Source organism: Mandrillus leucophaeus, unplaced genomic scaffold (genome assembly GCF_000951045.1).
Source record: "Mandrillus leucophaeus isolate KB7577 unplaced genomic scaffold, Mleu.le_1.0 Scaffold144, whole genome shotgun sequence".
NCBI lineage: Eukaryota > Metazoa > Chordata > Mammalia > Primates > Cercopithecidae > Mandrillus > Mandrillus leucophaeus.
Genome location: NW_012101410.1, coordinates 4,697,930 through 4,714,619, shown reverse-complemented (window position 1 = coordinate 4,714,619; position 16,690 = coordinate 4,697,930). Strand labels below are relative to the sequence as shown.

General features: G+C 45.3%; 2 protein-coding genes across 2 annotated transcripts in view; both read right to left on the bottom strand.

Moving 5' to 3' along the window:
• KCNK13 (potassium channel, two pore domain subfamily K, member 13) overlaps positions 1-5,510 on the bottom strand; it is a 145,746-nt gene extending 140,236 nt beyond the window's left edge. The window contains exon 1 of the mRNA XM_011974312.1: positions 4,744-5,510. Within this exon, the coding sequence (XP_011829702.1) occupies positions 4,744-5,077 (334 nt within the window). The 5' untranslated portion in view covers positions 5,078-5,510. The remainder of the gene's footprint in view (positions 1-4,743) is intronic.
• A 56-nt stretch (positions 5,511-5,566) lies between these two features.
• On the bottom strand, positions 5,567-7,063 carry LOC105535296. The gene is made up of 3 exons (XM_011974324.1): positions 7,005-7,063; positions 6,310-6,819; positions 5,567-5,860 (listed from the first exon to the last, which is right to left on the bottom strand). The coding sequence occupies exons 1-3, from the start codon at positions 7,061-7,063 to the stop codon at positions 5,626-5,628; spliced, it is 804 nt and encodes a 267-aa protein (XP_011829714.1). The 3' UTR covers positions 5,567-5,625.
• Positions 7,064-16,690: the final 9,627 nt, after the last annotated feature.

The window sequence follows — 16,690 nt, the reverse complement described above, 5'->3', positions numbered from 1 at the left end:
TTTTTTTTTTTTTTGAGATGGAGTCTTGCTCTGTCACCCAGGCTGGAGCGCAGTGGAGCGATCTCGGCTCACTGCACCCTCCGCCTTCCAGGTTCCAGCGATTCTCCTGCCTCAGCCTCCAGAGTAGCTGGGACTACAGGCGCGAACCACCACACCTGGCTAACTTTTATACTTTGAGTAGAGACAAGGTTTCACCATATTGGCCAGGCTGGTCTCGAACTCCTGACCTTGTGATCCATCTGCCTTGGTCTCCCAAAGTGTTGGGATTACAGGCATAAGCCACTGTGCCTGGCCAATTTCATTCCTTTTTTTTGGCTGAATCATATTCCATTGTATGTAGCCCACACTTGGTTTATTCATTCATCTATCGATGGACACTTGGGTTGTTTGGATATTGTGAATAATGTTGCTATGAACACTGGTACACAAATATCTGTTTGAATCCCTACTGTTGATTTTTTTGGGGGGGAAATATATCTAGAAATTGAATTGCTGGGTCATAAAGTAGTTCTAGGTTTAACCTTTAGGGAAACTGGCAAACTGTTTTCCACTCTAAGCTTTGACTTTCAAGTCAAAGGTCTCAATTAGGTAACAGTGACATGAAATCCTCAATTGCATTTTCCAGGAAAATATTATTTGTGAATATCATCTGTTATCCTATACAATGTCTCCTATATATAATCCCGAGGAGAAAACACTTTTGAGAATTAGGTACTGGGGCCAGGCGTGGTGGCTCACGCCTGTAATCTCAGCACTTGGGGAGGCTGAGGTGGGTGAATCACTTCAGGCCAGGATTTCAAGACCAGCCTGGCCAACATGGTGAAGCCCTATCTCTACTAAAAATACAAAAATTAGCTGGGCATGATGGCTTGTGCCTGTAATCCCAGCTACTTGGGAGGCCAAGGCAGGAGAATACTTTGAACCCGGGAGGCATGGAAGTTGCAGTGAGCCAAGCTCATGCCACTGCACTCCAGCCTGGGCAACAGAGTGAGACTCCCTAAAAAAAAAGTGGCTCACACCTGTAATCCCAGCATTTGGGAGGCTGAGGCAGGAGGATCACTTGAGGTCAAGAGTTTGAGGCCAGCCTGGCCAACACGTCGAAGCCCATCTCTATTAAAAAAAAAAAAGAGATTTGCCTGGTATGGTGGTGCACACCTGTAATCCCAGCGACTTGGGAGGCTGAGGCAGAAGAATCACTTGAACCGAGAGGGCAGGGGTTACAATGAACCAAGTTTGTGCCACTACACTCCAGCCTGGGTGACAGCAAGACTCTGTGTCCAAAAAAAAGGAGAATTAGGTACTGGGAAAGGTTTATATTTCCTCCTTTCTGATACTAAGAATTCTAACATGGGTCATGACTGTCTGCCATGAAGCCTGAAACCACATCCGAAGCTTGAACAGTCACTGCTGGTTCTCTCCCTTCCATGGGATTCCCCACCATTCCTTGGGATCTTGTTATCATTTCCTGGCATACTGGCCTGATTTCCAACAGCAGAGCCTGTCTTTGCCTGAAGGCTACCCTTGCACTGTCCACAGAAGAAAATAAGGCCGGAAGTACCTGGGACTTACATCCCTGTGCTCCTTCCTCATCCTCCCCAGACAGCTTTTTAACCAATTCCTGACAGGTATAGGTGTGTAAATATCCCAGCTTTCTTGCGTGGGATATCTGGCTCAGGAACTTTGCATTGCTTCCAAGCTTCCACTTGGGATTAGGTACCAGTTGCCCACTATGGCGCCTGATTTACCAGCATACCCTGGATTAACTTACTTTCCTTCCTTGATTCACTTTCTCTTGCACCTACGTGTATCCCTTGCTCCTCCCAATAAACTGCTGGCACTCAAATTCTTGGCTCAAGGTCTGCTTCTGAGGGAACCCAAACTAAGACAAAGTTCCTTTCTAGCAACTTCATAGCTCTGCTTGCATTCCATATTTCTGTTCTTCTTTTCCCTTGTTCTGAAGTTTTATTTATATTTTATGATTATTTTACTGTATACTTTGTCTGCTACCTCAAAGTCTTTGCAGAATAAAGCATGGTGGAATTAATTTTTAGAAGAAAAACACCATCATGTAATGTTACAATAAAAATGCAAGATATAAGTGGTTTATAGAATATAATTCTAATTTTTAAAAATGCATATGTGTATGAGTATATGCAGAGGAAAAAGGAGACTAGAAGAAAATGGACCAAAACATTAACAATGGTTAATTTGGATGATATGACTGCATATAATTTGATTTTTTCTTCTTTATATTTTATTTTATAAAAAACCTGAACCTTCAGTTTTTTCATCTATAACGGAGGATTGCTCTGTCTACCTCGTGGAGTTGTGTTGGCTGAAATGAAGTGTGAATGTAACACAGCAATGAGCTGCATTGCACATTCACGTAATAATCATACAGTATGTGCCTAAAATGGGCCTGATAAAGGTTAGCCAGTGCTGTTATTACAACAATTAGTGAAACAATTTAAAAGGAAATGCTACAAATGAGAAATAAAAATCAGCCCACACTTACATAATGTTTTTTACCTTTTAACACGCATGCACTTACATGAACTTATTGTCCCTCACAAGAATCCTGTGACAGGGGCAGGCTTAGGTGGAGGGAGGGAGCAGGGGCAGGCAGGACTAATATTCACCAAATAGCTGATGTGCCAGATACCAAGGTGGGCACTCTGTAGATGCCTCAGATGAGAAAAGGATGGGGCTCAGAATAGTTAAGAGGCTTGCCCAAGATACAAAGGCAGGATGAAAAGCTCCCACTCCAGACTCTTTGTCCAGGTTTCTTTCCACTCCTCCATGCCACATTGTCATATTCGTATCACCAAAGCCCATGTTCCTAGATGGCCACCTACCCATGCCACTCTCAGTTCCTGCTACATGGATGCACCTGTCCACACACATGCTCTGCTCCTTCCTGCCTCTGTGCCCACTGGGAGCACAAAGAGATGGTTTTTGATGGTGATGGGGAAGAGTCAGCCCTCAAATCTCCCATCAAAACCATCCCAAGTAACCATTCAATCTAAAAAAATCCTGTACTTGCTATGCAAACACAGTAGAGTCAAGGTCACTTCCAAAATGATACCTCCTAATCAGTTTGTTCATCCCAAGTCTTGCCTATGCGGAGATTCTGAAACTGTCTTCTGAGACGTGGGAGGTGATGTGAGGAGGGGCTTTTGGGCTTTGTCTGCTTAGAGTCCAGCAGAGAATGCGGGCTCGGGGGGAGAAGCATGGGGATGTTATTCCTCCTCCACCAATCTTGGGCCCGTTCTGGTCTGCTGTGAGTTTTCCTGCCTGATACCTAGTTATGGTGGTGTCATCACGGCCTGCTGATGGGCAGCGCCATCTGGGATGGGATGGGGGCTGGGAACCAGGCACTTCAGATACAACCTGTGTGTGCCTCATCATGCTGGTCCTCTGCCTCGCCTGCTATGCATCAGCTGAAGCCCTGAATTCCCGGACTAGCCCTGGGAAGTCTTTCTTGATGAATCTAACCTGAAGCCAATCTCTTTTGTCTTTTGTGCTGCTTCTCCTGGCAGAATGTCTATGTAGCACAGCCATGTGTGGGAGCCTCAAGGAGGTTCAACTTATCTCCCCACCTCACCAGCCAGCTCTTCTAGAGCGCACAGGGGCAGTAGCTACAGAGCGCTCAGCACATGCACCCTGGGCTGTTTGCAGCTGCCAGCCTTTTTTGCAGCTTGGAGGCCACTGCCTCTCCATCTAACTTTTCCAAGCTCCCTCCCCTGCTCCAGGTCTCTTTTTGCCCCCCCTCAGAATTTATTTCTACAGCATCTTCCCCAACCCCCATTAATCACTTGATTATTCTTCAAGGATGAACAATCTTTAGGGGTGTGGTGCAAAGACTCCCCCAAATCATTTTCCTTCTGCTGGGAAATAAACACAACTGATTGTAGCTGTGCTACATCTTTGCTAAAAACTTCTCAATGGCTCCCAGGTGCCTCTAGATAAGTTCCAGCACCTCAGTCTGTCAGTGAAGGTCCTACCCCCACCTCCATCCCATTAGTCAGCAGACCTTCCTAGTCTTCCTTCCACGGCTCCAACCAGCTCATGGGACCCCTGAGTGCGACTCTCTCCTACTCCAGGGTGCAACGCGCTTTCAGTTCCCAAACCCAAGTTATGCCTAACACGAACTGATTCAGGCCAAAGGTCACTTCCCTGGTTCTTCCTGGTGGGAAATTTTCCATCCTTTGAACCGTCATTGGCACTTTGGCTTCCTCACTTCCAGTCTGGTGTTCTGATTTTTTCTCGGTGTGAAGTCGAGGGCAGAATGTTTTAAAACCTGCACTTCCCCTCTAACTGACTCAGTAAATGTTCAGTTTCCTGTCCCTATCTGTAAAAGCTTTCCTCCCCATGAACTCAAGCCCTGTCTCCTTCATGAGACTGAAAATCTCCCAGAGCAGAGCGTCTCCAACTTAAGGATCATTCCAATCCTTTGGGGACTTTGTTAACAGGCAGATTCTGACTCAGCAGGTCTGCAGAGGGGACTGAGACCGCATTTCTAACAAGCTGCCAGGTGACGCTGAAGCTGCCGGTGCCTGGACCACATTAGAGCAGCGGGGAGGCAATACCACCTGTTGATCAGGCTACAGCTCATGTCAGTGCAGTCGGGCTGGGTGCCCAGATGGATGAATGAAAGGCTGAGAGGGTCGGTCCTGCCCCCTTCCTCTGAGAGGAAGTGGAGGCCGCCCGGAGGTTGTCAGCGAGTCCGGCCAGCACACTTACCTATGGTGGACACGACGGTGCCCACGAAGTAGAAGGCGCCGGTGAAGTCCCAACGCGGGCGGACGTTGTCCACGCGGATGCCGGCCCGAGTGGCCTCCTCGTAGTGGCGGAGGAAGCCGCGCAGCTCGTCGCGGCTCAGGTTGTGGCCGCGGCTGAAGTTGGCCAGGCGCTCCTCCCAGCGCTGCTTGGCCTGGCGTTCGTGCGCCAGTTCCAGCGCGGAGAAGACGGCGGCGCCGCCCAGCAGGTAGAGCACGATGAGCGCGGCCAGCAGCAGAAAGCGCGCGTTGTCCTCGTTCAGGTGGCCCGGGCCCCAGCTGAAACCTCGACCGGCCATGGCCGGGCCCCCAGGGGCAGCCCCCAGGCCCAGGGCACCCGGCGCCAGCGGAGTCTCGCCCACTCCCCCGGGAAATAAGGGCCCCGGCGCTCAGCCGGCTCCCGGGCGCCCCACCGCCGACTCGCCCATGACCGCCGGGAGCTCCCGCAGGCCGCGAGGCTCCCCTGGCCGCCGCCTCGGTAGCTCCTGCGGCGCCAGCTCCCCACGTCCTCCTTGACGCCTAGTTTCAAATCCGCTTTGTCGCCGCCGTTCCCCTCCACTCCCCCCGCTCTCTTCGGAGTTCTCCTTAACGCCGAAGGTCCCGGGGAGCGGGCGCAGAGTCCACGTCTGCTTGGCGCTGGGTTGCGGACGCCGTTTCCATCCCTGCTCCCTGTCTGGCTTAGGTAGGGGAGGGGGCGTGGCGCGTCTTCAGGGCAAGCTCGAGCGAAGTCGAGTTTCCGCCGAAGAGAAGGTCGAGGGGGTCCGGAGGTCGGCGGGTAAGCAGAGCCACGGGGTCCTGGTTCCTTTGACTATCGCTTCTCAGGCCACTGACGGCTAAGACGCGGGCGTCAGTCTGCTGGCTTTGTAGGTGCCTCCCCAGGTAGACCGACGGTGGTGCGTCCTAGTTGTGGTCGTGGTGTCGCGCTGAGCCTGTGGCCTCCCGAGTCACCGAATCGGCTGCTGGGGCTTAGGGATGGAGCGGGTCCAGGGTGGGCGCAAGGAGAGAGGGGCTGTACTGAGCGGCGTCCGCGGGCTCCGACCTCCCGCCGGGCCCCAACGCTGCGCATCCGTTGCGCGGACAGGCTGGAGAGAGGAGACCAGAAAGGGAGGTTGGAACAGGGAGCGAAGGAAGTTAGGGGCATCTCCCCGGGCAGCCAGCCTCGCCTTGCCCATGCCAGAGCACCCTTGGTCTCTGGATCCTGCGCGGGGGCGTCCTCTGCGCCTACTAGTGGGCTCCGCCCGGACCAAGCCCGCACTGCGAGCCAGCCCCGCTTCCAGAGAGGAGGCCAAAGACTGGGGGCTGTAAGGGCCCCGCGGCCAGGAGACCTTGACCTTGGAGAGTTCCATCTCTTCCACCCGGGCTTGGCTGCTTAGTGCGTTCCAGAGTTTTGCCTGGACGCGGGGTCCGCGCAGAAGGCATCCCCCACCTCACGCACACCATCAGCAATGCTCTCCAGCAAACCGCCAGGGCCCCCTCCCTGAAACCCCGCCTTGTAGGGGCCGCTGGCGCCGCTGCCGCTCTCAGATCTCACCTTCCGGGGAGCGCCCTCTCCGCGCCGCTCCGTCGGGACTGTTCCCGGGCCTCCTGGCAGCCGCGGCCCTGCCCTGCCGGCCGGCGCGGGGAGCACAGGTCCGCACCGCGCTCTGCCTTCTCAGGCGGGCGCGCTCCGACGCGGCAACAGGTGGAGCCGTGCGGCTGCCAGCTGCGGCGACTCCACCCTGTCGCCCGCCTCCTTGCGCGCGGGCCCGCCTCCTGCGCTGGTCTCCGCCGGTAGACGCCTGGCGTTTGGAGGGCGGACCAGGGGCTGCAGTGCTCCCACCAGGGCGCGCAGATCTGGGGAGTGAATGCAGAACCGGCTGGTGGGACGCTCAGCCGGGCCGCGTGGGCCCTCCGGGACCGGGAGAGGGCGCTCTGCCTCCTCCAGACACATCCCGCCCCCGCCCGCGCAGACAGCCCCGCGCGGCCCTCCGGAATCACCCGCCCGGGCGTGTGGGAGCGAATCTGCACGCGGAGAGGAATGGATACGTGGGCATCTTCCCACCTTCCGAGAGAGCAGTCCCAGGCTCAGAGCCCCACACACCACCCTTACGCACCAGGAGCAGAGACAGAAGGGCTAGGAGCCCTGTTGAGTAAAACCGTATGATTTCGAATAATGAAACACAGCTCTGGCGAGTGCATTTTCATCAGAAACCCTGGTGCTGTTAGCAGTCCTCTCGGCTCTGTTACTCACTCCCCAATGCCCCTCTTTCATCTAGCCTTCTGAGGGGCAAGAGCTTTAGGGGCATCGCGAGAATAGGTGCTTGTGTATACACCCAGGGTGAGTACCGCAATTACCTTTTAAATTCATTTTATTATGAAAAATTTCAAACATTCTAAAAGTTGAAAGAACTTTACAGTGAACACCCGTATACCCACCACCTAGATTCTACAATTAACATGTTACTATACTTGATTTATTAGATACCTAGCCGTCCCTCTGTCCATCCATCAACCCATCTGGTTTGGATGCATTTCAGAGTAAGCTGCAGAGCTTGGTACGCTTCCGCCCTCATCCCCAGTACTTCTGCCTGCATATCACTACGTAGGGTTCAATATTTACTTACAGAATTTTTTTCCTTTTCGGATAAAATTTACATACAGTGAAATGCATAAATCTTAACTGTATCATTAGGTGCATTCTGACAAATGCGTACACCTCTGCAAATCACCTATCCAACCTACCAACCAAACATCACCAACAGGTCAGAGTTCCCCGAAGTCCCTTCCCTGTAACTCCCTACCCACATTCCTCCAGAGGAAACCACTGTTCAGAATTTTTCTGCCATCGATTACTTTCGCTTTTATAGAACTCAGTTTTTTTTTTTTGTTGTTCTAAATCTCCATATAAATGGAATCATGCCGGTATGTACTCTCTTGTGGCAAACATGTTTTTGAGATTTACCCATGTTATATATCTTAGTAATTCCTTCCTCTTTATTGCTAGTTTTTCATTGTTTGGATATACCATAGTTTTATTCTTTCTCCTTCTATTGATAGAAAGGAGAACTGTTATAAAATTTTGGTCATCATAAATAAAACTGTTAGGAACATTCTTGTACACCTATGTAGACATATGTTTTCATATTTCTTACGTAAGGACCTAGGAGTGGAATTGCTGGGTCAGAGGGTACATATGTATTTCGTTTTATGAGAAACTGCCCGACATTTTCCCAAAGCAGCTGTACTGACAGTGTACAATAGTTCTGGATGCTCCGTATCTTTGTCAACATTTGGCAGTATCAGTCATTTTAATTTTAAAACTACTGGTGGATGTAGCAATATCTTGCTGTGGTTTTAATTTACATTTCCCTGATGTCTAAAAATACTGGTGGATGTAGCGATATCTCACTGTGGTTTTAATTTGCATTTCCCTAATGTGCTTGCTGGCCACTTGTGTACCTTCTCTTGTGAATTTTCTGTTGAAATATTTTGCCCACTTATAAAATTAGTTTCTCTGTTACTGAGTTATAGAGATCCTTTATATATGCAGGATACCAGTCCTTTCTCAGCTACATATCTTGCAAATATTTCTACCTCTGATTTGCCTATTTATTTTCTCATTTATTTTCTTAAATATGTTTTCTGTATGTTTGGTGCCCTTTGAGAAATCATTACCTCCTTCAAGGTTGCATAGGTTTTCTGTCTCCCCACACTTTTATATTTGGGTCTATGATCCATTTGTTTCCCTATGGTATGAGGGAAGAGTCAAAGGTCATTTTGTCCAGGTGGATTTCCAGTTATTCCAATGCTATTTGTTGAAAAGATAAATATGCCTGAGTTTCAGGAATTTAGTTTGTTCATTATTTGCCCACCCTTATGCTAATACCACAGGATTTACATTACTTATAACTCTATGGTAGGTCTTTAGTGGGACTATAATTGAGTCCTCTAACTTTGCTCTCCTTTTTCAAGATTCTTTGAATGTTATAAAACTTTTACACTTCCACTAAAAAATCATAGAATCAGCTTAATTTCATCAAAAAAGCTGTGGGATCTTGATTTCTGGGATTGTGCTGGATTTTGGAAAGAACATCTTGACAATTCATGAAAGAGGTATATTCCTCTATTTATTTAGGGTTTCTTAACCAAGTTTTCATATGGAGAGTTTGCACATCTCTTGTAAATTCATTCTAAAGTATTTTATGTTCTTTTAATGTTATTGTAAATGGAATTTCAAAATTTTACTTTTCAGTTGTTTGCTGTAGTCCATAAAATACACGATTGTTGCAAAAGTACTTGAATTCTTCAGCCTTGCTACATTTCATCAGTTGTACATGTTTTGTTGATTCCTTTAGGAGTTTTTTTGTAAATAATCATGTCATCTACAAGTTTTGCTTTTTTCTTCCTGATCTTTATCATCTTTTCCCCCTCTTGTCTGCAATGGCTAGAGCCTCAGTATGTTATTCAATAGAAGTGGAAGCAGATACCCTTGTCTTATGATCTTAGGAGAAAACTTTCCTTTTATCATCATTTATATAATGTTAGCTGTGGGGTTTTCATAGGAACTATCGGATTAAGGAAGTTTCCTTTTATTGTTGTTTCTAGTTTTCTGAGTTTTTTGTTTTTAATGAAGCATGAATGAGTACTGAATTTTTCAAATGCCTTATCTGCATCTATGGTGATGATCATATAGTTTTCTTCTTTATTCTGTTAATATGTTGTTTTTCACTGATTGCATTTCTAATGTTAGTTAAGCCAATTTTGCATATCTGGGATAAGTTGTACTTGGGGTTTCCACTCTATTCTTTTTATTCTTCCACTTCTGAATTTACTCTTCTTTTTCTAGCTTCTTATGGTGGATGTTTAGATCACCAATTTTAGACCTTTCTTCTTTGCTAATGTTAGTGTTGCAGGACTTTTCCTTAGTTCAGCTAAAGATGGGGTCCTTGTCCGTCCTGCGACCATGAAAATTTAGGTTGGCGGAGGGTTTGAAGGGTCAAGCAGGACTTTATTGGGTGAAAAGGAAGAAAAGGGAGAAGCAGGCACTCTCTCTAGACCAGAGTCCCTGCTACAGCACTTCCCGCCCTTAGCTTGAATCCCAGGTTCCACACAGGAAGAGGAGGGGTCAGGCTCCTCCCTGCTGCAAGGGTCCTGAACTTCCCCAGGCTCCAGCTCCACCTCAGTGGACAGGCTGGTTGGAGCTTCTCCAGCGACCCCCTCCCACCTGGCTGTCTCATTAGTATTTTTAAACTTTACCTTTCCCTGTTAGCCTGGTGCTAGCTGCATCCTAAAAATTTTGGTATATTGTATTTTCATATTTTATTCAAATTATTTTCTGATTTTTTTTTTGGCACATGAATTATTTAAAAGTGTGTTGCTTAATTTCCAAATATCTGGAGTTTAAAAAGGACACATTATTTATTTCTAACTTATTTCCAGTGTGTTCAGAGAACCATATTCAGTATGTTTTCAATCTTCCTAAATTTGTTGAGACTTATTTCATGGTCCAGCCAGATGGTCTATTTTAGTGAATGTACTATGTGCACTTGAAAAGAATGTGTATTCTGCAGTTGTTGGCTATAGTGTTCTATAAATGTCAGTTAAAAGTAATTGATGGTGTTTATACGATCTATCTTTACTGACATTTGCTCTATGTATTCTATTGATTGGTGAGAGGAATATTTAAAATCACCAGCTCTATGTAATCATCTATTTCTACCTTTATGTCACTTGTTTCATGTACTTTTAAGCTGTTATTAAACATATGTATTGATAATTATTTTATCTTCCTGGTGTAGTGACCCTTTTATTAATATGAAATGTCCCTCTTTATCTCTGGTAATACCCTTTGCCTTGAAGTTTACTTTATCTGATATTAATCCAGTCACCACATTCTTCTGCTTGACATTTGCATGGTATCTTTTCCCATCCATTTACTTTTAACTTATCTGCCTAGTTTACGTATTTTAAGTGGACTTGCTGTGAACAGCATGCAGTTGGGTCTTTTTGGGGGGATTTGTGTCAGTTCTGATAATCTCCATGATTGACCAGACCAATGCTGGTCAATAGAATTTATGTGATAATGGAAATATTTTATATCTGTGCTGTTCAATATACTAGTGAAATACAGGAGTCACTACTGAGCACTTAAAATGTGGCTAGTGCAATGAAGAGACTGACTTAAATTTTATTTAGGGTCAATTAACAAGTATCTCACGTGGCCTGTGGCTGCCATCCTAGTGCAGATAGAGACCATTTACATTTAATGTAGTTGTTTATACGACTGAACTTAAGTCTACCATTTTACTATTTGTCTAGTTTGTCCCCACTATTTTTGGCTTCTCTGTTCCACCTTTCCTGACATCTTTTGGATTAACTGGGTCTTTTTTAGTTAATAGAGTATTTTTCAGAGCAGTTTTAAGTTCACAGCAAAATTGAGAGGAAGGTACACATTTCCCAAATACTCCTGGTCCCACACACACACATAGCCTCCCCCACTATCAATATCTCCCAACAGAGTGGTCTATTTGTTATAACTGATGAATCTACATTAACACATTATCGAAGTCCATAGTGTGTATTAGGGTGCACTTTTGGTACTGTACATTGTAGGGGTTTGGACAAATGTATAATGACATGTATCCACCATTATAGTATCATACACAGTAGCTTCACTGCCCTAAAAATCCTCTAGACTCTGCCTATTCATCCTACCACCTCCACTCCTGCAACCTCTGGTCTTTCAACTATCTCCAAAGTTGTGTCTTTTCCAGAATGTCACATAGGTATAATCATACAGTATGTAGTCTTTTCATATTGGTTCCTCTCACCTGGCAACGTGGATCTACGATTCCTCTGTGTCTTTTCATGGCTTGACAGCTCATTTGCTGAAGAGCGCTGGATAATATTCAATTATCTGGATGTACCACAGCTTATTTATCCATTCACCTATTAAAGAACATCTTGGTTGCTGCCAAGTTTTGGCAGTTATGGATAAAACTGCTATAAACATCTGTGTGCAGGTTTTTGTGTGGACATAAGTTTTCAACTCCTTTGGGTAAATATTAAGAAGTGCAATTGCTGGATCATATGGCAACTATATTTAGTTTTATAAGAAGCTGCCAAATTGTCTTCCAAAGTGGCTGTACCATTTTGCATTCCCATGAGCAATAAATGACAGTTGCTGTTGCTCGATATCCTTGCCAGCATTTGGTGATGTCAGTGTTCTGGATTTTGGCCATTCTAATAAATGTGTAGTGGTATCTCATTGTCTTAATTTATACTTCTCTGATGACATATGATGTGTGGAGCATCTTTTCCTATGTGTATTTGCCACTTGAATATTTTGGTGAGGTGTCTCTAGCCTATTTCTTTTTAAGGGACAGTTGCCCAGGCTGGAATTCAGGGGCACAATCATAGCTCACTATAGCCTTGAACTCCTAGGCTCAAGTGATCCTTCTGCCTCAGCCTCTCAGGTAGCTGGGACTACAGGCATGGACCACCATGCCAAGTTTTTTTTTTTTCCTTGCTGCCCAGACTGGTCTCAAACTCCTGGTTTGGCCCATCTTTTAATCTCATTGTTTTCTCATTGTTGAATTGTAAAAATTCTTTGTATATTTTGGTTAACAGGGCTTTATCAGATAACTGTTGTGCAAATATTTTCTCCCAGTCTGTGGCTGGTCATTTTATTCTCTTAATAGTGTCTTTCTCAGAGCAGACATTTTTATCTATTGGCTTTCTAGCTCTATCTTTACATTAAGTGGTTGCTCTAGGGATGAACGTTTCACAGCTCTCTAAGAGCTAACATTGTATCACTTTGGATAAAATACAGATAGCTTACTGTAAAGGGTCCTTTCCTTTTCCCTTCTCTGCATCTATTATGACATGATTGTCATTCAAATTATCTACATATGCTAAAATCCCACCAATTTTTATTTACTTACTTTTTTTTGATATGGAGTCTCACTCTGTCGCCAGGCTGGAGTGCAGTAGCGCAATCTCGGCTCACTGCAACCTCCACCTCCTGGGCTCAAGCTATTCTCCTGCCTCAGTCTCCCGAGTAGCTGGGACTACAGGCACATGCCACCATGCCCAGCTAATTTTATTTTTAGTAGACACGGGGTTTCACCATGTTGCCCAGGATGGTCTCGATCTCTTGTTCTCGTGATACACCTGCCTTGGCCTCCCCAAGCGCTAGGATTACAGGTGTGAGCCACCATGCCTGCCTGTTGTTTACTTTAAACAGTAATATAAAGTTTAAAGAGAAAGAAAGAAGACATCCTTTGTATTTACTCGGATGTTTACTATTTTCAGTGGCTTTTATTCCTTCTTAAAGATTTGAGTTTCCCTCTGGTAAAATCTCCTGTTAGCCTGAAGAACTTCCTCTAGCATTTCTTGTAATTTAGATCTCCAAATTCTCTTAGTTTCCTTTTATCTGAAAATATTAGTTTTTTTTTTTTTAATTCATTCTTGAAATATATTTTTGCTAGATACAGATCTCTGGGGTGACTTTTTGTTTTTTCCTTTCGGCGTGTTAAAGATGATGTTGCACTGTCTTCTGGCCTCCAATGTTTCTAAAGAGAGGTCAGCAGTCATTTAAATCATTACTCCCTAGTTTCCTGTTGCTGATTTCAATGTTTTCTCTTTAAGTTTGGTCTTCAGTAGACTATGATGCATCTAGATGGGGTTTTCTTTGTATTAATCCTGCTTATTATTCACTGAACTTCTTGAATCTGTAAATTTATGTCTGTCACCAAATTTGGGAGTTTTTTCAGCCATTACTATTTGAACTTTTTTTTTTTTTTTTTTTACAGTCTTGCCGAGTTTTAATAGTTGCTTTAATAGCTTTGACTAGAACTTCTTGGGGTTGATCTCCTTTGTCTCTTCTCTTGAGAATGAGGCAAAATTTTTTTATTCAGATAGTGAGTAATTTTGGATTGTATCCTAGACATTGTATTTAGTGTATAATTTATGTTGTAGAAACTCGGGATTCTCTTATATTCCTCTGAAAAGAATTATTTTAAAACATGCAGTTAACTTGGTTGAACTCAGCGATAAAACTGTCTCCCCTGCAGTGGGAAGTAGTTCAACTTTTAGTTCAGTTCTTTTAGCCTTAGTCCTGCATGCATAGTTCAGTGGTCAGCTAGAGATTTGGGTAGTTTATATACAGAATTTAGGAATCCCCTCTCTAGCTTGCTTTTCTGTTATTTCCCCCTTTACTCTTGAGAGGCTGTGGTGCTCTGAACTCTACTCTGGTTCCTCAAGCCAGCGAGACTGTAGATTGTACACTGGAGGCTTACCTGTCCTACAAGGTGCATGGACACCTGGCCTCAGGCTAACGGTGGTAAAAAACAGGAAACTCACACAGTCCGGTGCTCGTCCTCCAGTTACTGACTCCTCTCCAGTATCTGCCTGCTTTTGGTCTATTTCAGTATCTTAAGAAGTTGGTTTTTAAAGAAGGTTTTTTTTCCCAGAGCTTAGTTTTTATTTGCTAAAGAGTTGGTCCAATAGGAACTCTTTGGCTCTGCGAAAAACCTGAAGTCACCTGGTTTTCCCCAACATTGTATAATGACATTTTCAAACATATCAAAGAATTTTACAATGGCAGCCTGCAAATTGACCACTGAGATTGGACAATTAAATTTTTCTATACTTGCTTGATCATGTATCTACTTGTCCATTAATATATCTTACATCTTATGCATTTCAGAGTAAACTGCTGACATCCATATACTTGCCCCTAAATACTTCAGCATGTGTGTCATTAACTGGAATTCAACAACTGTTTAGTTTTTTCCTTTCTGATGTAGAATTTACATACCACAAATGCACATATCAGGACTTACACTGAGTGTTTTAAAAATCAGCTTTATTGAACTATAATTTACATCCAATAAAAATTACCAATTTAGTATATAATTCAAGTTTTATTAAATGTTCCACAATTACGGTAGAAACATTTCTATAACCTCTAAAAGTTCCCTCATGCAGTCAAGTCCTTCTCCCGACCCTTGCACTTACTTTCAAGCCACTTAAGTCTACTTTGAGCACAAGTGGGTGCCACTCCCAAGAACAGGAATTGGAGCCCCTTCACTGCCAAATGTGTTCTGGGCGTGGGGGTTGGAGGCAGGGACCCAGAAGGAAGGGAAAAATGGAACCAGGTCTCAGACTGGGCTCTTCAAAAGCATCTCCAGGTTGTCTCCAGAAAGTAGTTAAGTGGCTCATTAAAGCCATTAAGTCTGCTCCTCTACCTAAAGGCAGATTCGGCCAATCCAAGCACAACTAAAGATGCTCATTTCTTGAGTGTGCTATGGTATTAGGGGAGAACAAGAAGAAGTTTGCTCTCATCTTTAAGAAGGCTGAAACCTCAGACAGATTCACATACTTCTTTGAGCTTCAGTTTCTTCATTTATAAAATGGACTTCCTCCTGTGGGTGAAGTGGGACATGCCAGGCACGTAATAGACATCCAAATATTTACTGCATGGATGCATTCTGGTAAATGGTAAGGTTCTTGGCCAAGTAATTATTTTTAATCCCCAGCATGTTGTTTCTGATATCGAAGGAAGGTGGCTGTGTATCCTTTCTTTGCAAACTTAGGAGTTTCTCGTGTCAAACGTAGACATTCTCATAACATCTAAAAACACTTGTCCGACCCTTCCCACCACACAGGTGACCCTCTCTCCGGCCACTTCTCCCCAAGCCATTCGGTGGCCAGTCACCAGCCCATTTTTCACACCCTCACCAGTGGTGCACACTGCCCAGGCCCTTCTCCCTCGGACCTCCCAGGTAGCAATCACAACTCCTTCCTTCCTTTCAGATAAGCCTTAGAATCTATCTGTCCTAGTAACTTTCCCTGCTTCCTCCTACCCATTCAGATCCTCCCCTCCCATATGGGTGAGTTTATATCAGGCATCTGAACCAAAAGGTCAGCGGTTCCCAGCAGGAGATGAGTGGCTCTGCATGAGGGGCTTTACTGACTGCGAGGCCAGCCCAGCCGGCCAACCTAAAGGCCCTCACCTCTACCTTCTCCCTCTTCACCAGCTATCAACTCACTCTTGGGGTTCACATTAACATGCATTCCCTAATTCCCCCAACCCCACCAATCAGATGCTGCCACTTCTTTCTGGGAGGCAGCAGGTATCAGTAACGGTACTTGCAGGACAGGAAGTGCACTGGTTAGCTCTGCAGAGTTGTTCAGGGTGTGCTTCTGGGAGGCTCAGTCTAGGGGTGAAGACTTCCTTGTGAGCGGAGCCCCTTTCTGTGGGATGCAAAAAGGGGCTCCAAGGCCAAAATTTTTAAATCTATCCATCTTCCAGAAACAACTTCCATTTAGTAGTCTGGAAGCAATATATGTGGAAGAATGCTAGTTTCCAAAAGGCATGGGTTTTATTTTCTACACTTAATTGCCCCAGAGGCTGCCAGTTGGTTCCAAGCACTTTTATTTACTGCTAACAAATACAAATCATTACAACCCACATTTCTGAAGTTCTTGCCACTGGTCAAGAGCACCACTTCATTTGATCCTTGTAACAACCCCATGAGGCAGGAAGGACAGGTATTAGTCCTGTCCTTCAAATGAGAACAGGAAGACTCAGAGGCGTTACTGCAGTGCCTCGAGGTCTCACAGCTTGGAGGAAGCAGAGCTGGGACTAGACAATTCTAATGAACCCTGAGTGTCTTGTGACTGAGTCACCTCTCAGGTTTTGGTTGGATCTCAGGCCATGACCAGGTGAGTATCTGTCTTCATTCAGGGTGGATGAATGAGGGAACCTGGAAAGGAACACACACATAGATATGTACATTGAAGCAAAAATCAGTCTATTGTGTGCTACACACAGATATTTTCATTAAAAAGTGCTGGTCATGGAGTGAGCACAGTGGCTTACTCCAGGAGTTCCAGACCAGCCTGGGCAATATGGCAAAACCTTGTCA